This window comes from Piliocolobus tephrosceles, chromosome 4, assembly GCF_002776525.5.
Source record: "Piliocolobus tephrosceles isolate RC106 chromosome 4, ASM277652v3, whole genome shotgun sequence".
In the NCBI taxonomy this organism is placed as follows: Eukaryota; Metazoa; Chordata; class Mammalia; order Primates; family Cercopithecidae; genus Piliocolobus; species Piliocolobus tephrosceles.
The window spans coordinates 65861045-65887208 of record NC_045437.1 but is presented as its reverse complement, the minus strand read 5'-3'; the positions used below and the strand labels follow the sequence as shown (position 1 = coordinate 65887208).

The window sequence follows — 26164 nt, the reverse complement described above, 5'->3', positions numbered from 1 at the left end:
GAGCTCTCCTCTATGAGGTGTCTGTCGGCCCCTACTGGGAGGTGTCTCCCAGTCAGGCTACACAGTGGTCAGGGACCCACTTGAGGAGGCAGTCTGTCCATTATCAGAACTTGAACACTGTGCTGGGAGAACCACTGCTCTCTTCAGAGCTGTAAGGCAGGGATGTTTAAGTCTGCTGATGCTGCCCACAGCTCCCCCTTCCCCCAGGTGCTCTGTCCCAGGGGGATTGGGGATTTATCTATAAGTCCCCGACTGGGACTGCTGTCTTTTGTTCAGTGATGCCCTGCCCACAAAGGTGGAATCTAGAGAGGCAGTCTGCCTTGCTGAGCTGTGGTGGGGTCCTCCCAATTCGAACTCCTCAGCGGCGTTGTTTACACTGTAAGCATAAAACTGCCTATTCAAGCCTCAGCAATGGCGGACTCCATTCCCACCACCAAGCTTCAGCATCCCAGGTTGATCGCAGACTACTGCACTAGCTGCGAGAATTTCAAGCCAACGGATCTTAGCTTTGATGGGCTCCATGGGCGTGGGACCCGCCAAGCCAGGCACCGAAGGGAATCTTCTGGTCTGCCAGTTGTGAAGACCATGGGAGAAAGCACAGTATCTGGGCTGCAGTGTACTGTTCCTCCAGGTACAGTCTGTCATGGCTTCCCTTGGCTAGGAAAGGGAAATTCCCGACCCCTTGTACTTCCCTGGTAAGGCAACGCCCCGTCCTGCTTTGGCTCGCCTTCCGTGGGCTGCACCCACTGTCCAACCAGTCCCAATGACATGAACCAGGTACCTCAGTTGGAACTGCAGAAATCACCCGTCCTCTGCGCCCATCTCGCTGGGAGCTGCAGACCAGAGCAGTTCCTATTTGGCCATCTTGCCAGAAAATACATTTAATGATTTTTAAGTGTGTAATTGATGTTCTGATTGCTTTGTTACTGGGAGCCTAGATTTTATTGTCTTCCTTTATACAGCGTTTAGTTTTGTTTCAGCAGTCTACTACTGCTGATCAGCTTAATCCTTTTAGTGATTGATATTAAGCATTGTATGGGCAGTCATAGAGTTGCTCTGCTTCTTATGTTTTACCTTTCTTGTGTCTCAATTTAATGCCCACAGTGTTCAGCAAAATCTTCACTCTGACTTATTAGAACTTCTCATTGCTTGTCCTACTTCACAGACTCTCATTGTAGACAAAGACTGTGCAGATTTCTGAAACTCCTTTTTTGCTTAACTCCTCTTCAGAACTCTGCCTCAGAAATGTCATTTGACTCAGCATGTCTGAATGCCAATCCCTACCTTTTCTGTTCTGTGAGATTGCTTTGTTCTGCTTGGGATTTACCTCTCTGTACCATAGTCTGAAATGTGCCCCCATGCATAAAGCTGAGACAATTATAGTACTACATCTTGAGTTTTCCTTCTTTCAGAGATCACAGTGCTGTGCTTTCTGTCATCAGGTTGTCCAGTGTCTGAAAATAGTTGCTTAAAATAACTTTCCTAGTTTTATAGTTTGTAAAAGGCAAGAGTGGTAGCCTGATACCATTATGGATTGCAGCAGGATCCACGTACTACACTGTGACAGTTCTTTTGCAACAATGGCTTTGTTAATGAATCTTTACTTTTTAAACCAACCTTTAAAAATGTGCTCAGTTATTGATGTTCTCAATTCTTTATAAAACATACCTACTAACACCCTTGACATACTACATATATAGCTTAATTAAGGCTTCATTTTAGTATGTTGCCAAACTTCAGCTCTGTCATTGAGTCGTATGCTTTCTCAAGACTCAGCAAGCTTACTTCCATACCTGTCTCTGCCAGTTATGCTTGACATTGTAATTCATAATGTAATTGAGTGCTACAGTCTGCTTATATTAGGACAACAGAGTCCTTTCTGTTACAGTTCTGTTGAATACTTTGAGAAGATGGTAAAGGTGAATTTCTAATGATAGTATTCAAGACTTGCAACCCCACAATATGGCGATTTGGCATATTGAATATTTTATGAAGAAGGCAGAAGCAAAAGGTCAATCTGACCTTCCCTGCTCCCTGTCTCTTATGAGGTAGGTTGTAAAACGAAGGATTCTTTTGACCTTTCCCTGAAGCAGGTTATACAACCTTTATGTGAGAGGTGCCTTACCTATATGTTGAGGAAGATAAAGGATCACAGAGAAGAATCTGAACAAAAAGCCTTGCTAAGTTTCTGCAGTGTGTTACCATTAGATCACACCCGCTTTGTCGTATCATATTTCTGACAACCCACTCTTCATCTAGCCTACGCGTGAAAACACACAGGTTTAACTCTTTTTTGGGTCTTCATTTCCGTGTGAAGCCTTCCGTGTCACATAAAACTTATATTAAATAAATTTGTATGCTTTTCTCTTGTTAAACCGTCTTTTGTTTTGGGACCCTCAACCATGAACCTAAGATGAGTAGAAGAAAAGATATTTTGTCTCCCCCATACTAATAATTCCTGTCAAAGTATGTCGAGTAAGGCAGTTGTAAAAGGATTGTGTGTGGTGTAAAAGGAAATCATTAAATTCTGGAAAGATTTTGGACTCAGATTATTTCACAAACATTTTTGTATTCTCACTTCACATTTACAAAACCAAAACTATAAATTGTAGATGGCGTATTTTCTTGATGGTTTATGGAAAAACAACACTTGGGATTCTGATAAATGGACCTATACTCAAAAGGCATGGCCCAAATCAGATTATTAAAAGAATGCACATGTACATTCTTGCATTATAATATAATGTTTAAGGTTTGTGTATATTTGCTTACTTAGTGCTTTCCTGGTTTTAATAGTATATTCAGGCAACTGAGCTAGGACCAGTTCTTAACAACAGCATAGTTTTTTATTCTTATGCTAAATTGACAAGGAATCCCCTTACACTTTTTTAATATGCCTTCTTGCAATTCATTGCCTCATGAATATTTCATTATTAAATCATAAGCATTCAGTTTTCAATCCATTATTTTCTCTTATTTCCAATGTCCTTTTCAGATATAATTAAGTTCCTTTATTGCTTAAACCATTGCTTGATTTTAGGAAAATTATGTTCTGGCCCTTTGTCCTGATGTTTGTTTATTTAAGAATTATTTCATCTTTAGTTCTTTACTGCCATACCTTTTGTTTTCATAATTCTTAATGTATGCTATATGTTCTTCAGTCTTTTTAATTTATTACCAGGAGATGAAGAGTGCTATTTAATTAAGAAATAATAGATTGGTTCCGTTCTGTTGTTCTTTCTTGGCTTCCCTTTCTTTTCCTTCCCTTCCTCCTTCCTGTCCCTCTTACCTTTTTCCTTCCCTGTGGGTCCTGCTTTATTGCCCAGGCTGGTCTAAAATTTCCTGTGCTTAAACAGTTGATTTGCCTCAGCCTTCCAAGTGGCTGGGATTACAGACATGTGCCACCTTATCTGGTTTAGCTTGGTTCTTTGCAAAAGGTAATGTTATATAAGTTCCAGGTACCTAATGGCCAGACTTTTTTTTTTCCCCCACCTTTTATTATAGCTTCTGAAAAGCTGCCAGATATCCTAAAATAGGTACATGACTTGATGATTTAAAAATCTGAAAAATCTGGCCGGATGTGGTGACTCATGCCTGTAATCCTAGCACTTTGGGAGGCCAAGGCGGGTAGATCACCTTGAGGTCAAGAGTTCGAGACTAGCCCGGCCAACATGGTGAAACCCCATCTCTACTGAAAATACAAAAATTAGCCAGGTGAGGTGGCGGGCGCCTGTAATCCCAGCTACTTGGAAGGCTGAGGTGGGAGAATTGCTTGAACCCAGGAGGCAGAGGTTGCAGTGAGCTGAGATCACGCCATTGCACTCCAGAGTGGGCAACAGAGCAAAAACTCTGTCAAATAAATAAATAAATAATCAACCAACCAACCAACCAAAAAATCCATCCAGACATGGTGGCTCATGCCTGTAATCCCAGCTACTCAGCAGGAGGTGGATTGCTAGAGTTCAAGACCAGCCTAGCAACATGGTGAAACCTCATCTCTACAAAAAAAATACAAAAAATTTGCCAGGCGTGGTGGCATGTGCCTATAGTCTTAGCTACTCAGGAGGCTGAGGTGGTAGGATCACCTGAGCCCAGAAACTGAAGGCTGCAGTAAGCCATAATCATGCCACTGCACCCTAGCCTGGGTGATGGAGTGAGATCCTTTCTCAAAATAAATAAATAAGTAAAAAAAAAAAAAAAAAAAAAATCCTGAAGTATTGGGTTAAAAAGCAAATCCATTTAGCTGCTAAAAAGTTGAAATTATTAAATGTTACATTTTTGTAATTGTAAGTATTAAAAAATATATTAGTTAAATAATTTTCAAAATGCTTCTGTTAAACATACTGGTTTTCATCAAGGCATTGATCCTTAATTTATTTGTTAAGCATATTTTTCAACAATTTCAGTTGTTCCAAAGTTTGAACTTAGAAAACTAAGATTTTTAAGTTTTCCTTATGAAAATGCAAAAAGGTGTTCCAATAGATTTTTCTTATTTGGGGGAAAAATTGTATTTTTATATCATTTTTCTAAAATTGCATTCATCATAAAATAGTCCCTTAGTAGACTTGGTTTGGTTATGTCATATGTCAAATCATATACTACTATTAGGGGGAAAATCTTTTGAATACCCATTGCAAAGTTTATGACTGACACTGCTATAACAAAAGACAGATTAACAAGAAAAAGGCATAACAAATGTTTTACTTACTATTTATTTTTTAAAGAGATGGGGTCTCCCCAGCTGCTTTCAAACTCCTGGCTTCAAGCAGTCCTCCTACTTCAGCCTCCCTAGGAGCTGGTATTACAGACGCATGTCACTGTATCCAGCTAACAGATTTTTTAAAAAAACAAAGTTCTACAGGCAGTGGCAGTCTGATAGATTTTCCTGGTTTGCAGTTTGAATGTCATAAACGTTGTCTACACATGAGTTGTTGTGATTTCTCTGAAGTTTCTATCAATTTATCCAGCCTCAGTTTATAAGATTTCAGGAAAAGGGAAGTTTTAATTCAGTAATTCCAAGTCAAAGGTTGGGAGAAAACTGGAAATATTAGTTTGGACAACTGTAGCTAGATATTAGAAGAAACCAGAAGAATTTAGGATTCATTCCAGTTTGTAGGTAAATAACAAAACTTCAAAAACAATGTGCTAGGATCTAATAGGTGCACTGTAGTTTTTTTCTAAAACGTAATTTTTCTTTCTACAGTCATCCTCATTTTTATCAAAGATAATCAAACTAAGATTAATTTGTTTGCAAAGTAAGTTTAATCATACTAAACTTAGTGATATGGTTTGGATCTGTGTTCCCACCAAATCTCGTGTGGAGATGTAATCCCCGACATTGGAGGTGGAGCCTGTTGGGAGGTAATTGGATCATCATGGTGGTCCTTCTTGAATAGGTTAGCACCATCCCGTCTCTGCTGGTCTAGTGATAGTAAGTACATTAGTTATCATGAGTCTGGTTTTTTAAAAGTATGTAGCATCTGCCGGCTTCTCTCTTCCTTCTGCTCCAGCCACATGAAGATGCGTGCTCTGGCTTTGCAGTGAAAAGTAAAAGCTCTCTGAGGCCTCCCCAGCCATGCTTCTTGTACAGCCTGCTAAACTGTGAGCCAATTAAACCTCTTTTCTTTATAAAATACCCAGTTTCAGGTATTTCTGTATAGCAATGTGGGAACAGACTAATACACTTGCCTGATTATTTACATTAAGTGCAGTATAGGCTCTTTTTAAGTCTTGTTTTGTTTTCATGAGGAGTCTCAGATTGAATTTGTAAAAGCCTCTCGAGACTAGAAGGCCAAGCCAAGGACTCTTCATAAGACTTTGCATTCTTAGAGATTAGGTGAATTCCTCTTTGAGGTCCCCAAATATCCTGAGGTTCCTGGGCCTTCCAAGAAGTGGCATTCCTTACTCACCTAGCTCTAAGGCAACCATACAACCATGTATTCTAGTTACCAGGCCAGTTTTTTAACCCACAAGGGGTTTTTATTGGCTCCATAAAGTCAGACTTAGTTTCTTAAAGTTATTAGGTTGTATTTGAAAATAAGACATTCTAGTCAAAGTCTTGGTAATATAAGTGGTAAATACACAATGTCCTGTTACAAGAACAGATTATTTCTGAACTTGTGCAAGTAACTATGTTATATAAAAATAAGAATACTTGCTAATAGTTCCTGAATTCTAGAAGGATTATGCAGGGAGAGAATTTTTTCGATTTTTGTTTATAAAAGTATACTTTACCAAATTGCTGTAAGCTATATAGATAGCTTAAAAGAAAAGAAAAACGAATTTCCTTAAATCTAGAAAACAAAACATTAAAGACCCGCAATGTTTCAGACAAACAATTATCCTCATGAGTTCATTCACCTTCATGTAATTAGTTCCTGTTCTGCTTGATCTTGATGAGCAGTTTCACGAACCCATTAGTTTCTACATTTGAGTTCTGGAAATTCTTATGCAATCCAATGGTATAATCTTAAAGTTACCAGAAATCTGTGTTCCAGAGTACTTGTCAGTCTTTTTCATTAATCCTCTTGAAGATGAGGCAACTTAAACTACAGCTCACTGCAAACACTTTCAGAAAAGAATCAAAATATATAGTAACTGTCTTATGAATGACAGAAGACTTAAAATGGCCGTGGTTAAAAGTCTGATGACTGTTCATTATCATAATGATGCAGTTGGCAAGGAAGTTTGGCAGTTTTTTGGTATACAAAATGTTAACATACTAGCCAGAATTATGACCGATAGCATTACACCAGAACATACCAGAATTTTTGAAATGTCAAATAATTTATGGAACACTCATTAATAACATACTCATAGATAATAATTTTGAGAAGTCTGAACATCACTTATTTGACAGTGCTTCCCATATAATTTAATATATCAAATAAGCCTAATTAATATCTCCAACAGGTTGAGAGACAAATTCTTTGAGACTTTCCAGGGACCCTCTGGAAAGTTCCAAAATTAGAGGTTTAAAAGACATTCTAGTCAAAGCCTTGGTAATATAAGCAGTAAATACACAATTTCCTGTTACAAGAACAGATTCTTCCTGAACTTGTGCAAGTAACTATATTGTATAAAAATAAGAATTTTACTTTAAGAAGTAAAAAAATGTCAAAAGGTTTAAAGCATTTGATTAAATAGGCCCATAGGGCACTGTGAAACATTACCAGTGACAAAAGATTTTAAAGGCAAATACAGAAAACTACATAGTTATAAATATGTGGAGCTAAATAATGAGAACAAATGGACACAAAGAGGGAACAACAGACACTGGGGCCTACTTGAGGTAGGAGGGTGGGAGAAGGTAGAGGACTAGAAAAAAATAACTATTAGGTACTATGCTTAGTACCTGGGTGATGAAATAATTGTCCACCAGACTCCCATAATATGAATTTACTGATATAACAAACTTGCACTTGTATTCCTGAATCTAAAATTCCTGAATCTAAAAGTTAAAAAAAAAATTATCTTGATAAAACACAAAATCTTTGTTTATTTGGCCAGTTACTTAACAGATAAAGGAAAACCTTCACTTTCTTAGACCAGTACTCCAGGAAAATTTGTCATTTTAACAGAGAAAACCAAATTTCTAGTTTTGCATCAGTGTACTATTAATACTATAGCTATAGCTAATTTTAATAAAACTATGTAAATGAATTCATTCAATCTCAGCCATCTTTGACCACATGAGATAAGATGTTTTTTCCCCAAGATTCCTTTTCCATAAGCCTTTTTTAGTCTCGAAACAAATATCCAACTGCTTTTTCTTCCTGCTTTTTTCTTTTATTCTGGCAAACCATTCATTTTACTTTAGCACGGAATTAATTTACTCTCTTTTCCCATAATGGAAAATATATCCTCATGCCTTAGAATTTCTCTTACCAAAAAATACATCCTTTATTGCATATTTTTTTGTATAAAAGTTGTTTCTCTTCACCCTTCTAAATTTGTAACTTAAACTATATATATATTAGAATTTTAATACTTAGCAATTGTGAACTGTCATGTGGTAATATTCTGTAGATTAATATTATGATTTCTAGAAACATGCTTCCTTATAGTACAATTTCTCATTTTTATTAACAGACCAAATATGTTTAGATACTCTATAGTGTATAAAAACAATATGCCAAAAGTATATAAATTCAAATTTATGTTCAGCAATTAATGTTTCAGCATTTTATTTTACTAAGAAATGACCTAGACGTTTAATGAATATCTGTTACTTAATCTTACTGAAGTATAACTTTAAGGTTGCAAGTTACCAAAAAGATTTTGGAACCTCTTTTTAAGTTGACATCTTGTATGAAATGTTATTATTGAAAAATTCACTTACAAATTTTACTCCAGTTATATTTATTTAACTTACTTGTGCTCAACAATTATACTCAAAGTGCTCATGACAACTTCTTGAGACATTAAACAAAGCTAAGCATCATTTTATTTTTCTTGTTGAAAAATCAGGCAATTATCAAAAATATCATAGAAGCAAAGAAACTAAATAGTTAAACTTATGTTTAAACTTGCTTCTTCCTCTCTCTTTTTTTCTTTTAGTAACAGTTTGTCTCCCTGAAGCTTGTATTTCTAAAAGATAACTATTGAGTTCAAGAGAAGACAGGTAGGAAATTTACATCTCAAAGGCACAGAAAAAGAATGTAAGTTTTTTCCAAGGAGGAGTTTTGTAACATATTTTTGCCTATTATCAAAGATTTTTCTTATGGAGGCTGTGGATGAAATTTTTAGGTGAGTGAGTAACTGAGGAAACATCTAGCAGTTGTCTTTCCCCAAAGTCCATCTAAGTGAACAAAACATCCATTTCTGTTTTCAGATAGTTTTTTTTTTTTTTTTTTTTTCCTCTTCTCAGCCTTACGTGGTTGCTTTTGGGATACCTTGAATCCCTGGAGAGTAGGGGTACTTGAAGTTCAAATTACTGAGGGGCTGGAGTGGAAAGAGAGGGAGTCCAGCAGGGGTAGACAGAAGGATGGCAAAGTAGGAACTTGAAGGGGAAAATATCAAGATTCAAAGTTACTTTATGGAAGATCAGAAGGAGGAAAGGGGAGCAGAAGAAAATGGAAAAAAAGGTCCAGAAGGAAGAGGAAGGAGCCAGTCTGGGCAGTATCTTAGTCTATTTGTGTTGCCGTAAAGGAATACCTGAGACTGGGTAATTTATAAAGAAGTGTATTTGGTTCATGGTTCTGTAGGCTGTGCAAGAAGCATGGTGCCAGCATCTGCTTCTGATGAAGACTTCAGGCTGATTCTGCTCATGGCAGAAGGTGAACGTGAACTGGCTTGTGCAGAGATCACATGGTGATAGAGGAGGCGAGAGAGAGAAGTAATGTGTCCTGCTCTTTTAAACAACCAGCTCTTGGAGGAACTCTTGCAGAAACTAATAGAGCAAGAACTCACCCATTACCACAAGGACAGCACCAGACCATTCATGAGGTATCTGCTCCAATGACCAAAACACCTCCCATTAGGCCACACTTCCAACATTAGGGATCAAATTTTAACATGAAATTGGGAGGAGACAACCCTTTCCAAAGACAGGCAAAAAGAAAGAAAAGACCTTTGTTGTTATAGTGGTTATGGATCTCCAGTTTCCCATGAAACGTAGCATGCCTGAAATCACGCACACATTAATCTGTGACATTAACTAAGTGACTGACCAAGCAGCTAAGGTTGAGATGACAGAATCCCCTTAAAGACCAGGATCTTTATTACAAACTTCCCTGAGAGCTGGTGTGGTTGGACAGAGAATGTCCTTTAAAAAATGTTTAATTGTTATTTTCTTGAGGACAGAGATCTTGTTTTCACTGTTGCTCATTGTGTTTGGTGTCTAATATGTAGTAGGTGCTAAAAATACGTCGAATAAATGAGAAACATTCTTTTTGTTGTCGAAGGTAAGCACTTCACATATGTTATTTAGTACTCATTTTAGCATAGCAAACTGATTTTATACATGATGAAAAAGGAGAGGTCTGTTAATTTGCCCAAAGTTGAGAACTGGGATTCCAACCCAGTTTTGACTCAGCCCTTTGCTTTTAGCCAGGGCTTTCCTGCTCAGAAGGATCTAGGAGTGGTAAAAATAGTTTGAGATTGAAAAACATGTCTCTAATTATTAGTTTTTTACTGCTTGTATGATCAGTAGCATCATTTGCATGAACTATTTCTATCATATTATCCACAGCATTTCATTTAAACTACACTTTTGGCTCGATAATAATTTTGCCCAGTATGCAAAATATAACAGATGTCACATTCCAACACTTAATTCATTGCCTGGTTGGACTCCAACATCAATTTGTTACTTTAACAAACAAACAAAAGTTGGTTCTACTGGCACAACTCAAATTTATTTTTATATTTTTTATTATGTCTGAATCCTTATGGCCCCTAAGTTTTTAGAAGTGTTCAAGTTCTTCCACAGTAAGTAAATAGATATGATAATGCTATCTGCCAACTCTTTATATTTTTTAAACTATAAAATTTATTTTGTAAAATGTCCTTATTTATGAGACCTTTAATGAGTTTCTTGCTTTAAGTATCTGTGGGTTACTTGAAAGAAAGTTTTTATTACAGGCCTAAGACTTGTTTTTCTTTTAACATCTTTCTTGGTTGAAATAGAATGTAAATTCAGTCATCAAATTTAGATTAGTTTTAGCTGTAAATAACTAATAGTCTGCAATAGAACAAGTTTCTATAAGCAGTATTTTTAATGTTTCAGTATGTACTCTACTAAAGTAACTTTTCAGCATTGATTCATACTAACATGCAATTTAATGAACTTACTAGGAAAAGCATGGTAAAAATTTTGGATTTTCTGGGTGTACTGAGAGATCTAGCAAAAATGCATCCCAAAGTGCAAAAACCTTACATTTATTTCTCTTTATGACAAGTGTAAACTGTTAAGGTTAAGTGGGTGGGGAAACCGGAAGTAATTACTAAGGCCAGTGGCATTTTTGTGGTTTAATAAAGGCAGAAGCTAATTATTCAGTTTTTATTTAAGTGAAATGGTGCCAAAAAGGAGGTTCCTGCAGAGCAGCTGCAATCCTTCAGTGTTACCCTAATTTACCAAAGATACAACTGTCACAAACAAAACTTTTAAACTTGATATATAGACACAAAAGTAAGGAGGCTTTTGTTTGGAGTGCATGCAGAAGAACTCCTTTATACAAATCAACCGGCAGATGACGGACAATGATGAAAATTTGATTCTTTGAAGTCATAATAGTCATTGAAATGTGTGAAATTCTGGTATTGAAAAGAGAGCGGCCAGCAAGACTCTAAATCCTGGGTGGTTGCAAGAAGCTTGCTGGGAGGTTTTTCTGCATTTTGACACCAACTTCCCATTGCTTGTTCCCTGCTTCCTTTGTTAAAGAAAAAAAAAGTTGAATTCACAGAAGATAAATGGAGACAGTTGATAACCGAATCATACAATTTTAATATGGAAAACTAATATTTTATCATGGAAATTGGTATTTGAAAGAATAAAGTTCATATACATATACTGGTACATTCATAGTGATTTTTAAAATTCCTCTTCATTTATGTAGACTTGTGAAATGGCGGGTCAGCTATCATCTCCTCCAAAATTTAAAATTGTTGAAGATATAGTATTGAAAGAATGAACTTTGGAATTATGACATGGATCTTTCCATTAGCAAATTTTGACTTGAATGCCCTTAATCTGTGAATTATCATTGACTTATTAGTTATCATTTATTAAAATAGCATATTGTACATAAGGTTGTATTTCTGAAACTTTATTAGGTTAATGACATCAATAATGGAAACATAGGTTTCATACTTGACCCAACTATTCAACAATTAAAAGTTTTAAAATTCAATAAATCTGTGTATATTACTTATGGAGTAGCTTGTTTTATTAGAATTTATAGATAATTATTAACTGGTGAGTCTTGAGGTTCTTCAGGTGCCAGCTTGAAGGCTTTTCATACCTATGTGATTTCGTTTTTTGAATTATTATTTATAAATTATTTATCTCCGTTTTACCAGTAAAATGAGAAATTTGTAAAAGGCAATAGTGACGTCTTTCTCCAAAGCATTTCTAGCTTTTCTAAATAGGTTTCAAAAACTCACAGGTGATCCATATTGCCATACAAAAGTAGAAATCCATAAAGAATACAATTAGTTCAATATAATTTAAATAGTTTGCAGATTTTAAATTTTTTTTGTGAAAGTTAGATCTCAGGTAGCTCCGTGAGAATTTAGAGGGAACCATACAAAGCGCTGAAGACACAAGTAGAGTTCAGCATAGCGCCTCATAGTTCTTTTCAAATGTTACATTGTTTTCATGGAATCTTGGAGTGGGAGCTTTAACCCATTGAAATGCACTTAAAGAACAGGTTCTTCTGTCACTTGCGGAAGCTGTGTGGATGAAATGATAACAATAGGGTGTCCTGATGCATTTTTAAAGTGTGAGAAATCAGGTTGTCTAGACTGAGAGTGTGCCTACAGGGACTAGGAATTTTAGAGCCTCTGTGCCCTTTAGGTGTCAAGTATATGAGAGATGCCAAGCCTCTTTATTCTGTCTTTGGCAGCAGCTCAACTGGGCTGTAGTACCTTACATGTCTTCTGCATGCAAAAACAGTGATTCTGTGTCATGACAACTTGGGTTCCCAAAATCAGAAACCCGCTTGTTCAAATGCCAACTTTAAATTAGGGGAAGATATCAAATAATTGCCATAATTTGAGGAGACATGGAAGTTTGGTAGTTATGAGTTCAAAATATAAATAGCTTAGCAACATTGTGTAGACACTTTTTAAAAAAAGGTTTTCTATCCTAAAATTTATACTGTCCTTTCTACTTTGTAGATCAAATACTGTTTTATAGTATAAATCAAGAAATACTATTTCAATTTTTTTCAAAACTTGAAAAAGTTTAAAATCTTAAGTTTTTTAATCACTTTGACATATATGTATCATGGTATAGAAGTAGGTAAAGTAAAAATGTTTCCTCTAATCTTCCTGAGGTAACTAGTGTTAAGAGTTTAATGTGTTTCCTTTCATATAGTTCTAAAAATAGACATAATTTACAGCTCCAGCTTTTATGAACTCAGCTCAGAACAGAGGGGATGCTTTGGAATTTGGAAAAGATGCCCCACTCCATAATTCTATAACATGCTTATAGTGTTTGTTTATACCCAGCTTAAGCTGTATATAATATTAAATAATAAACTACTGTGGCAGATTGCAAGTATTACAGTGAATTCAAAGGAGGATTTAAACAATGAGGACTTCCCAGGAGTTGAGCCACTTAAGCTCTTAAGTAGAGACATATATGCTTCAGGAAGTTGTTAAATGTAATAATGCTTAAACTTTTTTTGAAGTTGAACCTGAATATTAGAAATTACCAATTAAAATATTTTACACCTTTAAAAATTATGTGCCAACTTCACTCATTTTGTTTTTACTTTAACCTAGATATAGAGAAACTTTAAAAATAAATAAATGTAGGCACGTATTAGAAGTGCATATTTGTGTAAATATTTATATGGATAATTTTGATAGTTTCTCTAAACAGACAAGCTGTGACAAAGTAGCCACACCTAATTATTGATGCAGGTGGAAAAGTATTGTGTTAAATAGAGGATTGGGTGCCAACTAAAATAACTTTAAAGAACTGGTTTTTAATCTTGTGGATAGAGAGACTAGTCAAGTCAGAAATGTGCTTAAGTGTTTTTCCCACTAGTACGTACTGCAGCTAAGTATTCTTGCCAATTATTTGGTTCATAGCATTGATTGATTGAAACTACAAATAAACATTAGTCTTCATTAGGGTGTGTATTATAATGACATAAAAATTCACAGACATTTTCTAGTTTTCACAAGTTTAGTGTAATCATTTTTATGTTAACTCTTGTTTTTACCAAGTTATCCAAAATTTACGTTAGTAAGTGAACCATGAGTTTAAAATGCTTCATTATTAAGCATATGGTTGACCCCAGTGTGATTTACTGTGATCACATAAAGTATTTTACCATTACTAAATGGAGGTTTGACCCATTTATGTCTGAGGTTGCAATTTTTTGAATGTTTGCCATCAGACCTTAGCAATGGCCTTGAGCAGTAGGATATAAATAACTCCCACATGCTTAGCGTTCCAATAATGGAACAGTAGGCATAAATAGGTTTTAAACTCTGAATTACTTTACTAATTTGTGTCCTGACTGCCACTATATTTTGATAAATGTGTCTACTCTGGGGCCTCAAAATTCTGTGCATTTTTAAAATGAGCATTTGTTACTGGGTAACATTATAGAAAAATCGAGTTAAAGTTACCATTGATTTCATCTCACATTTTGGCAAGAATTGTGCCACTGTTTGGGATTACTTTTGCAGAATATGTTTGATTGTATCATTTCTCTAGTAGGTTTCACCAAAGGAAGATACATCAAAATGCTAATTAAAGTTGTTAATTTTAATTGTTTACAAAAAGTTCAGGTTTCCCTCTGAAGGTAATGCCTTGTGGGTAAGCAATTTGACACAGAAACTATAAATAACAGATTGTCTTCTATTTAAGATTTAAATAAACATGCAAATAAAGATATACTTTTTATATCCCCTTTTCATATTTCCTTTATATTTTTTCTCCTCTGACTAGTTCACACTTGCTCACAAAGTAAGAGCATTGTTGACTACAGGCTCTTCTCCTAGCAAACAGTCTCTTCAGAAAATACCAATGCTTTGTTGGACAAAAGGGCGTAAATTTTTTTACAATCCTTTTCCACTGTCTCTTACCACCTCCCCCTAATAAACCATTTACAGGTATCTAAATAGCAATTTATGTTGTAAAGTATCAGAATGGCAGTGAAATAAGCCAGAAAGTTTCTCTCAATTTATGAACAAATCTGAATGGAGTTGTATGAATATAGGAAACAACAAAAGTACATTAGTGAGTATGTAGGCTGTTACAAACATTTTTTTTTTTTTTTGGCTTGTTTTTCTGTAGGATCTCACTACTTTAACTGGCGTTCCAGAAGAGCATATAAAAACTAGAAAAGTCAGGATCTTTGTTCCTGCTCGCAATAACATGCAGTCTGGAGTAAACAACACAAAGAAATGGAAGATGGAGTTTGATACCAGGGAGCGATGGGAAAATCCTTTGATGGGTTGGGCATCAACGTGAGTACTTTAGTTTAATGTGAATATTGTCAGCTCTCTTTTTCTATGTAAATTTTTATTTTAAATACGATTTCAAACTCCTTTATGTACAGTATACTTAGGACAGTACTTTTTGATGCTGTGCTCTTAGCACAATAAACTGTGACATAGTCTTTTTCAGAGTACTACTTATTAGATAAAAATGACTGAATTTGAGAGCACTGTTATGGAACTCAAAGCTATGTATACAGTAGTCCCCCCTTATCTGCAGTTTTGCTTTCTACGGTTTCAGTTATCCGATGGACGGTACAATAAGATATTTCGAGAGATGGAGAGAGACTACACTTACATAACTTTTCTTACAGTATATCATTATAATTGTTCAGTTTTTTTACAACTTACTGTTAATGTCTTACTATGCTTAATTTGTAAGTTATACTTTATCATAGGTCTGTGTGTTTAGGAAAATATAGGATTTGGTACTATTCGTGATTTTAAGCATCCACTGGCATTCACTAGGAGTTTGGGAACTTGTCCCCCCTCCTCAGATAAGGGGGAATACTGTTTTATCCAAGATACTGTATGAATGGTATTTATAATATAGTGACACTAACTTGTCTTAAAATTACAGTAAACTTCTTTGTAATATATTATATATATATTATATATATCTTTTTTGTTTGTGGGAGGGGTAAGAACTAGGTGAATTTAGAAATTAGCTAACTTGAGGGAAACTTGTAAGTTCCTGAGATATTGTGATTAATAAATTACATTTTATTTTTATTTATTTATTATTTTCTTTAGAGATGGGGTCTCGCCCCCTTGCCCAGGCTGGAGTACAGTGATGTGATCCTAGCTCACTGCAGCCCTGAATTCCTGGGTGATAAAGCAGTCCTCCCACCTTAATCCCTCAAGTAGCTAGGAATATAGGTGCATGCCACAGCTCCTGGCTAATTTTTTTTATCTTTTTGTAGAAATGGAGCCTCGCTTTGTTGCCCGGGCTGGTCTCAAACTCCCGGCTTCAAGCGATCCACCTACCTCAGCCTCGAAAAGTACTGGGATTACAGGTGTGAGCCACCACGCCCGGCCATTGAATTGCTTTTTAACAGTGTGTTGGAATAAATTCTTGTGGTACTAATGAAGTCAGTGACCTAATTCTCCATAATGGAATAGGGCCCAAATGTTAAATAGAAGGGCTGATTCTAGTTAAATTTAAAAAGCTGACATTAGAGAAAACATTAGGCAGATAAGCTAGAAAATTGCCATTCATATTGAAACTCTTAGAACATTATATGTGTCCAGTCTCCAGTTGAAGGTAGTTATAAACTTAAATTAGAAAATGTAGACCGTCTTGTTTTAGAAAAGTATAATATGCAACATCATTTCCTGTTGATTACTTGGGAGACTTTTTTTAAAAAAACATCATGTTGCAGTTTAAATATAATTATTTTATTAGGCAAATTATATATAGGCACAATTTTTTAGTTTTTTCTCATGTTGCAGTTTAGTTCATTTATTATAATGAGAAAAAAGTCAAACAATACAAATTCAATTAGAACATCACAAAAATACAAATGTACTTCTACAGATCTACAAATTTGTTATTAGTTATAATTCAATGTGTTATAAAATTAAGAGAACCAAAATGAAACACTTTGCTAAGAATATTCTGCTTTATCATACCACCTAGGTAGAGTCTGGAGCACTCACTGGTAATAAAGCTGAGAAATAGATACTTGTCCAACTTAGTCTTTGGAGTGAATCTGTATATGTGAGATGAGGCCGCCACATCATGGTTATAAGGAAGAGATGGAATCAGCTCATCTCCCTCGAAGCCCATAGTTGTCATGTCTCCTGTAAAAGTAGTATAAGACCTGGCCTGGAAATTGTTAGAAAGGGAGCTACCAAATGGAAAACTGAATCTACCCAGTTTCTGGAAAACAACAGATGGAGGAACATTTGGCTTCCAAACTTTTTCATACATAAGATAATTTTCCTAAGTAATCTTGCTCTGGTGGGTTGTATATTCTCAGTGCTTGTCAAGAAAACAGAAGTCTCCCATTAACTCTAACTTCAAAGAATAAATACCAGGTCGGATTTCCCAATGCACCTTACTGTTTCAAGAGATTCCTGGTGGTGCCTGCATCTGTAAGTGTGGTCATGTATAGACAAAAGCAGTGGTTCTCAACCAAGGGTGCTTTTGTTTCCTTAAGACATTTGCTAGTGTGTGGAGACATTCCTGGTTGTAACAAGTGGTGGCTTCTGCTGACATCTAGTTAATAATGGCAGTGCTATGAGACACAGGACTGCCCTTCTTTGCAACCAAGAAAGAATTTTCTGGCCTCCCAAAAGTAGAAGATGCTGAGGATTAAAAGCCCCAGTATCAAGGAGAATACTTTCTGAGATCGTTTTTTTTTTCCTTACAAAAACGCAATATCCCCACCAATGTGAGATGTTAGATCACATTTTTGTACAAGGGTGGTTGTGGTAGGTAGAATTCTAAGATGCCCCAGGATGTTTGCTTTTTTGTTACAACTCTAATCATGCTCTTCCATAAGGTATGGCTACGTCCGTGACTTGTTCTAGATAGTTGATTATGGCATAGGTGAGGGGAAGCTCTCTGGGGATTACCTTTCCTTATATCAGAAACAATAGGAATCTATATTTTCTTTCTATCTTGTGTTTGCTTTCATAATAAAGTGATTTAGAATATCCCCCTGTTCATGGAAATTTTGCCCTTTAGTCTAAGGCCTTTCATACGTAATTGAGTATTTTTGTTCTTTTTTAAATTTTAGATCCAGGGGGTACATGTGCAGGTTTGTTATGTGAATGTATTGGGTGATGCTGGGGTTTGGGCTTCTAGTGAACTCATCACCCAAATAGTAAACACAATGCCCAATAGGCAGTTTTTCAACTCTTGCCCCGTCTCCCCCTCCCCTCTATTGGAGTTCCCAGTGTTTATTGTTTCCATCTTTATATCCATGTGTACCCATCGTTCAGCTTTCACAAATGAGAATGTGCAGTATTTTGATTTTCTGTTTCTGCATTAATTCACTTAGGATGATGTCCTCCAGCTTCATCCATGTTGCTGCAGAGGACATGATTTGATTCTTTTTTATTGCACCATAGTATTGCATGATGTTTATGTATCACATTTTCTTTATGTACCACATTTCTGTATCCAATTGATGGACACTTAGGTTGATTCCTTGACTTTGCTATTATGAATGGTTTGTTTTTGATAAAATGAGTTCTTTTCCTTTGGTTAGATACCCAGTAGTGAGACTGCTAGGTCAAATGGTAGTTCTGTTTTTAGTTCTTTGAGAAGTCTCCATACTGTATTCCATAGGGGTTGAATTGCTTTACATTCCCACCATTAGAATGTAAAGCATTTCCTTTTCTCTGCATCCTTGCCAACAATAGCCATTCTGACTGGTATGAAATGGTATCTCATGGTAGTTTTGATTTGCCTTTCTGTGATGATTAGTGCTGTTGAGCATTTTTCATGTTTGTTGGCCATTTGTATGTTTTCTTTTGAGGAGTAGGTGTTGGTATCCTTTTTATTTTATGTTTCACATAATATATGGAGTCATTTTGTAAACCACAGGCTTCTAGAAGCTGAAGGAATTTATAAGGAAAAAAATTTGTCCCTATCCAGTGATTGAAATGTTAATGATTACTGTTTTTCAGTCACATGAGATTTTTACATGTTCATCTATTCCCCAGACTCACTGTTGTAATACATTCCCAGCAACATTCAGTAATAAATGATTATTTGAGTACTTGTGCCTTATATACTCTAAATTGTTTATGGGTAAAATATTTATATAAGAATATAGATTTGAGTGGTATAGAGGAGAAAAAGTAATATCTTCCTTACATCTATTGGAAAGTTTGTGGCTGAGACATCTGTAACAAAAGATAGTTTAACAAGAGACTCTAGCATACAGTTTCATTTTGTGTAAGTTTTATGTGATACAGGAGCCTTCAGAAATGAAGACCCAAAGAACAGGGACATCTGTGTACTTTTGTGCTTAGTTTTGAGGAAGAGTGGACAGTCATACAGAAAGATGGTTGGACAGAGTTTATGATCTAATGATCATAAAGTAGGAAGAACTTAGCCAGACCTGTTTGTTCAGATTCTTGTCTGTATCTCTGTGTCTTCAGAAATAAGGACATTCCATTCCTCCTGTTACAGGGTGGACAGTTCTGGAATGAGGGTCTTAGGACTGACTTCAGAAGGTCAGATAATTCTGTTATGTCCTACTTCAGGGGAGAGTGTCAGAGAGACCTTCCTGCTTCTGCTGTTTTCTCAAATGTCAAGCTGCCATATTTTGGGGATACTGTGTCCTGAAGCCCATCAGTGGGTTGTTTAAATAAATAAAGTTTTACTTTGCTGTGCTTGTACAAAGGTTCACACAATCATTATTATAGTATTGCTTAGTCTGGAAATAGCATAATTAAATTTTGAAATATGTAGTGATTTAATACTCTGATGCTTTAAGACAAAACTGTAACCTATTGTGCATAAATGTGGAAATGCTGTTTTTATTACATATTGATTGAAAATGAGATATACTACATGTTTGGGAGGTAAAGTTCTTTTCAAAATGTAGTTTTGCCAAAGTAAAACGTTTTTTGAAGCAATAGACCCTGTCTGCAATTGGTTTATCTGAGACATTATTTTGAATCTTGAATATTTTTAAAAAATATTCATTACTTCTTTTTTGTTCTGATGTTAAGAAATGAGTAGCATGAAAAAATATAAGAAAAAGATTATTATTTAAAATATTTACTTATTTGATTTGATTAGAATAGAGAATTGCTACTCTTTTTTTAGCATTTTAATGACACAAAAAAGTATATAATTTTATTGCTTGAACATATTGAATTCTGACTTCTTTTTGTGAGATATTTTAAAGCTTTTTATAAAATTGTTGGAATTGTAAGCTGAAGGTTTTTCATGATCATCTAATTAAATTTTATCACTTAACTAAAAAATAAACCTGTGTCCCAGATAAATTAATGGGTTGACCATAGTTTGGGTTCTCAGCCTGCTTATATTTTATTTTATAATTATATATATAATACTAATATGTAGAATATTCAAAATATAAAATACTTTAAACCTGGCTAGATAAGTTCATATAGACTTGTATTTTTTTTTAATCAGGAGAATTACTATATTTAATGGAGAAAAGAGAATGTTAATATTTTCATGTGTTTTTTGCTGTGGTCAAGGAATGATTTTAGGATATGCTAAAAGAGAAATGACTATCCATCCTATACCTAGACTATATTTGTTTCCAAAGCCACAAGGTTTCCTAATTTAGGGGATCTTGGGCTTAACTTTATTCATTTCTTCTAACTGATAGATAATTCTGTCTAGGTCTATCATATTGATGGAATGGCTTGGGGGATTTAACAGATATCTAACCCTGCTGATGTAAGAGTATTACAGAGGATTAGAAGTATGCAGTATAAGAAATATGACAAATATAACACCTGCAGAGATTATTTTTATATACCTTTGGAAGGATTGTTTTTTTCTTTTTTTATCTTGCTTTTAAATACACAGGAAAGGACACATTTCATTGAGCAGCAGAGGCAGTGCTAATGGAAAAGGTAATTTTACAAAGTTACAATGGTAATATTGTGACAGAAATTTGAAATCTTAAGTGTTTTCCCATATGTTTTCCTCAGTGGGGATTGAGGGGAAGGATCCTCATTGTGAAAATGGGCCTCGTGACTATAAACATCGTTTTATTTTTTAAAAATATACTGAATACATTTCATTGTTATCTGCTTATCTACAGTATTTTTTTTGAAAGGCCACTTTGGTTCACATGTAGGATTTTAAGATAAATGTGTTTGATCTTTGTTTTTAGATTTCTAAACTCATATTTTAAAGTACTGTATTTACATTTCTTGTCTCATCCAAAGTGGAGCTTTTCTTATGCTCTTTTAATTACCTGAGTCTTTAAATGTTAGAACTCAAAGGTAAAAGATTTATCTTTGTGTAAATATGAAAAATATCTTAAGGTGCAAAATTATCCTTTGGGTTTGACCCAAGTGTTTTTACTTTTTAAATCTCCTTGATCCTGTTGCATGGAGAGAACATGACTTATCCTTGTTTAATATTGTAGCAAGTTGCCAAAGATAACTATTGGTTATTAATCTCATTTTTTTTTTACAGTCTTTTATATTTTAGGTTAGTAAATACTTACTTTTCATTTATTTCTGTAAGCAGGACTTTAATTTTGATTAAACCTAAAAATGATTTATTTTTCCTCAGCTGTATTAGTGTACATTGGTCATTGAAACTCAGTGATCATTGGACTCAGTACTTTTTGTGTTAATCCCATTCTGAAAATGTGACTTCTGGGTTAAATTTTAAAAATATTTTTTCATTGGAAAATTATGAATCTGTCATTCAGCTTCTGGAAACAAGGATTTGTTCCACATCATAGAGGACATAGAAGGTCAAACAGTTTAAGCAGAGATATGCACTAATGCAGATGTTGCAAATTCTCTCATCACTTGATCCTCAAGCCTTAAGTCATCAAAGTGGACATCTTACTTAGGTTGGCAGATAGTTCTTTTGATGATGAGTAAGTAGCAAATGGAAGTATTGTCTGTATCATCTTTCCCCTTTACGTTGTAACACATTGCCAAGGCACTTTTAAAATTTGCTTTAATCAGGTCGTGCAGGTTTTTTTAATTAAATTTAAATAAAGATTCTGTCTGCTTTTCATCTCATTACTGACTTTTGAACAAGTAAATGACTGTGTTTGCATTTTAGATTTAAACTATAGATATATGTTTCCATATATAACATATAAGCCAGGAATGTTACCAGTTACTCCTCTCCCTCTCTTGCTTACTACCCTCTCACCAGTATACTCCCCCTCCCTCCATAGAAGCCCCCACAACAATTTGGTATATATCCTTCCAGACTTTTTTCACTGTATGTATAGGCATATATTTAAGTTCATATGTCTTTTGGTGAAATGTCATGATTTTCTTAGTATAAGTTTTTCACATTTCTTATTAAAATTATGCCTAGATATTTTAGTTTTATCACTATTTCAGATGAAGTTTCTTCATTACATTTTCTAGTTGAGTATTGCTAATATTTAAAGTTGATTTTGCATATAAGCCACATTATGTACTGTCTCTTTAGTTCTCATGGTTTTTCAAGGGATTCACTTTGATTTTTAGTTGTATAATCTAACAATAGTGGCAGTTTGTTTTCTCCTTATAGCCAATTTCTCTTTCTTGCCTTGTTGCATTGGCTGGAATTTGCAAAGTTGAATATTAGTTATGATATTCAACATCCTTATTGCCTTTTCATTTTTTAGCAGAAATGGTTTCAGATATACTAAAATGGACAAAGTTCTTTTCTAATCTTGATCTACCAATAATTAAAAAAAAAAATCAGGAATGAGTATTGAGTTTTAATGTTTTTGTAACATCTATTGAAGGGCATTTTCTTCTTTAATCTGTTGACGTAGTGAATTTCAGTTACATATTTTCTAATCCAATTATATGTTTTATAATTGGATATGGATTTACTATTTTTAAGTAATATGTGTTTGGTAATATGTATTTAACATTTTTGCATTCACCCAATCAGTGGTATTGGCCTGATGGAGGGTGGAGGGAGTATGCACACATAACTTCTATAGCAGAATATATATATATATATATATATTGCCCAGCTATTTGGCATTTCTTACATCAGAAATATTTTTAAAATAACAAAAGTATTTATTAAAATATTGGTTTTAATATTACATATTTTTTCTCTATGGTCTTCATTATATATGTCTGCTATTTGCAGAAAGATAACCACCTGATATTTCTGAATGGTGCTAATCAAACTAACAGCAATTAGAGCCACTTATAACTGCTATTGATACTTAAACTAAAAAAATAAATAAATAAGCTAAGCTTCCCAAGACGAAAGTCATTCACTTGCTGTTCTGTGCCATTCAGAGGGCATCTAAGAAAAATTCTCGGTGCCAAAATGTTTCACCAATATCTTTTATGCATGAATAGTTCTCTTAGGTAAAGTCAAGTGTCAGTTGATATTTATAATGCTAATTTTTATATTGTATTGATACTTAGATCTGTTTTGAATAATATTAAATAGGTTTTGCTCATAAGCAGAAAATGATCATTGAAATTCACAAATGGTAGGTATCTTCACAAAATCTGTTTATGGTGTAGAACAAAAAGCAATTCGCCAACCAATGTTGGACATTATAATTATGAAACAATTTTTGGTGTCATTTTATTGGTTTACTGATGTTCATTAGTGTGTAGAAAAGTATATGAAAATGATATTGGAGGAAAAATACCTAAAATCAACCTTGGAAATATGAACAGATACAATGTATTATTTTGCCAGGCTTAATATTGCTTTTTAAACTTTATTGAAATATACATTAAGAAAAGTATACAGATCAGAAGCATACAGCTTTGTGAATTTTTACAACCTGAACACATATGCATGTGAGTAGTACCCAGATTGAGAAACAGCATTTCCAGTACCTCAGAAGTTCCCATTTCATCCCATGCTTTTTTCAGATTTCAGCCTTCCAGAGGTAACCACTGAAAATTCTGACTTCTAACAACATAGATTAGTTTTGCCTATTTTTTTTTTTTTTTTTTTTTTTTTTTCACTTCAAGAGAATCATCCTTAATGTCCTCTTTCGTGACTTGGCTTTTTTGCTTAACTTTGTGAGATTCATCCGTTGCACACTGTTTGTTGATGGTTATTTGTGTAAATTTGTTTGGATTATTATGTATAATATAGTACTAAAATGAAGATTCTCATATATATCTTTTAGTGGATATGTGACTTTCTAATACGCTAATTAGTCCCTGAAATATTAGTCACTAGTTAATATCAAATAATTTATATTAAGAAATAACAATCTATTAATTATCTGATCCCTAATGTTTCTCAAATTAATGACAGTAGCAACTTGATAAGTTTTGTTCCAACAGACAGTGAAATTACTGACAGATCATCTTGAACTTGTGGAGGATTATGCATTGTTGGAGTGGATCTGTTTCAGTTTTACCCTTAGTCTTGGAACCTAGTGTTAAAAAATAAAAAGGCACGGCCTTTCTGAAGTTTTGATGGAAAGCACAAGGTGTTTACCCACATTCTTCCTTCAGACTCAGTCTCTCCTGTAACAGGCAGCTGCTGAAATCTTTGCTTAGTTCTTTCAGCCTTCCCAGTTATCATTTTGAAGCCTTGCTCAATCATGTACAGTTCAAAAGCTCCCTGCTCTGTGGATTACTCCTTTCCAGCTGCTCTGGCAATCCTGGACTCCATCTCCAGGCACCTTGCACTAAGATTACGGCTTTCTGCTTGAGTTCTCGATGCTCCTAGCTTGTCTAGACTAGAGAATACCTTATGGGAAACACCGTATAAAGTTGGATCTAAATCCATTGTGGTTCCTTTTTTTAAAAGAAAACCCTAGTTTTTTTCCTGCTATTAGTCACTCTCTGGTCTCTGAAAATTATTTTTCTGTTTTGTCCAGAGTTTATAGTTAGACAGATAAATCTGATATAATATTCTGCCATTACTCAAATTGGAACTTCAGTAATTGAGAAATGAGCAAATAAAATCTAAAAATAAAAGCACAAATTATATTTAGTGGAGGTTGAAAAAGAGATTATATACAGTTGGAGGAGGGTAGGATATGAAAGACTTCATGGAATAAGTTGGTATTCAAAGCGAACCATGAGGGATTATTTGGATGGACTTCCATATACAGATAATAGGAGAGTATTCCAAGAGGAAGGAACAAATTGAACTGATGGGAAAGTACAGCTTGCATTTATATAAAAACAATTAGCAACCTGATTTGACTGGTTGGTTACTTCTCAGGGGAGTAATTAAAATGAAGGCTAGCAAGTAGTTCTGTCCATGTTATAGTAGTGCTTAAATGCCAGGGTAGAAGCCTGAAGTTAATGTGATAGACAGTGAAAACTATTTGAAATTGTTGAACTGGGCAGTGAGTAAGTTTGGGATTTGAACTTTAGGAAGACTAATCTTGGTGAAGGATGGATTGGAGTCAAGGAGGCAGAAAGATTAGTTAGGACGGGGTTATGGGAAGAATGAAAAAGAGCTTAAACTGGTGGTGACAGCATCCCTAGAAAAGAACTGCAAAATACAGGAAATGAAGGAGAATGAGAAGGGTAGAAACTGAATGGCTGGAAGAATAGTGGCTTCTTCCAGTGGATGAATGTTGTTACTATTGGATACAATGGATATAAGTTGTTAGTATTTGATTTCTATATGTATGTATTCATAAAGTGAGGATAATACAGGCCATACCATCTTTGCAGGAAACAGAGCTCTGGTCTCCTGGCTCCTAAGTTTTCCTGCAATTTTTTCTGTCTTGTTTCTTATTCTCAACTAAGCCAGTGTGCCTGTCAACACTTAACATATTACTGCATCATATTTATGTTGACACTTCTGTTCTCAGTATGTATAGTTTAACTGTCAACTGGAAAATCGTGTGTGCTTTGAAAAGGAGGAACCGATATAAAATTATGATGTTAGTACTAATATAGCCAGCCATATGAAGCTCTTTTGCTTACAAAGGGTAGGGGGTGGGTTATGATAAGAATATATATAATTATAGGAATCTCAGAGTAGCAACCATGGTCTGTGACCAGAACTTTGGCAGCAGTAATTTGTGGGTCTTCCTGTTAGTGAGAGGTACTCCCCATTTATTCTCTTCTCATATCTTTCCACTATCCAAATTACCTTTTGAATCCTCCTTTCTATATTTTTTACTTCCACATTTCTAAACAATGTTTCATGAATGCTATATTATTCACCTCTGAGAGAGTCACAATAAACATTTGTGGCAAACAGTGTTCTACCTTGTTGTAAGAATAAAAGTGGGGCGGGCACAGTGACTCATGCCTGTAATCCCAGCACTTTGGGAGGCTGAGGTGAGTAGATCACTTGAGGTCAGGAGTTCGAGACCAGCCTGGCCAACATAGT

At 34.9% G+C, this 26164-nt stretch overlaps 1 protein-coding gene across 4 annotated transcripts in view; it reads left to right on the top strand.

The window, feature by feature from the left end:
- Nucleotides 1-26164, top strand: part of NDUFS4 (NADH:ubiquinone oxidoreductase subunit S4) — a 116048-nt gene that overhangs the window by 68285 nt on the left and 21599 nt on the right. For 3 of the 4 annotated variants that reach the window (XM_023210554.2, XM_023210551.2, XM_023210552.1), the window contains exon 3: nt 14978-15150. In XM_023210554.2, the coding sequence (XP_023066322.1) occupies nt 14978-15150 (173 nt within the window). Of the gene's footprint in view, nt 1-14977; nt 15151-20707; nt 20755-26164 lie in introns of all 4 variants that reach the window. The other variant, XM_023210553.1, reaches the window with a different exon arrangement.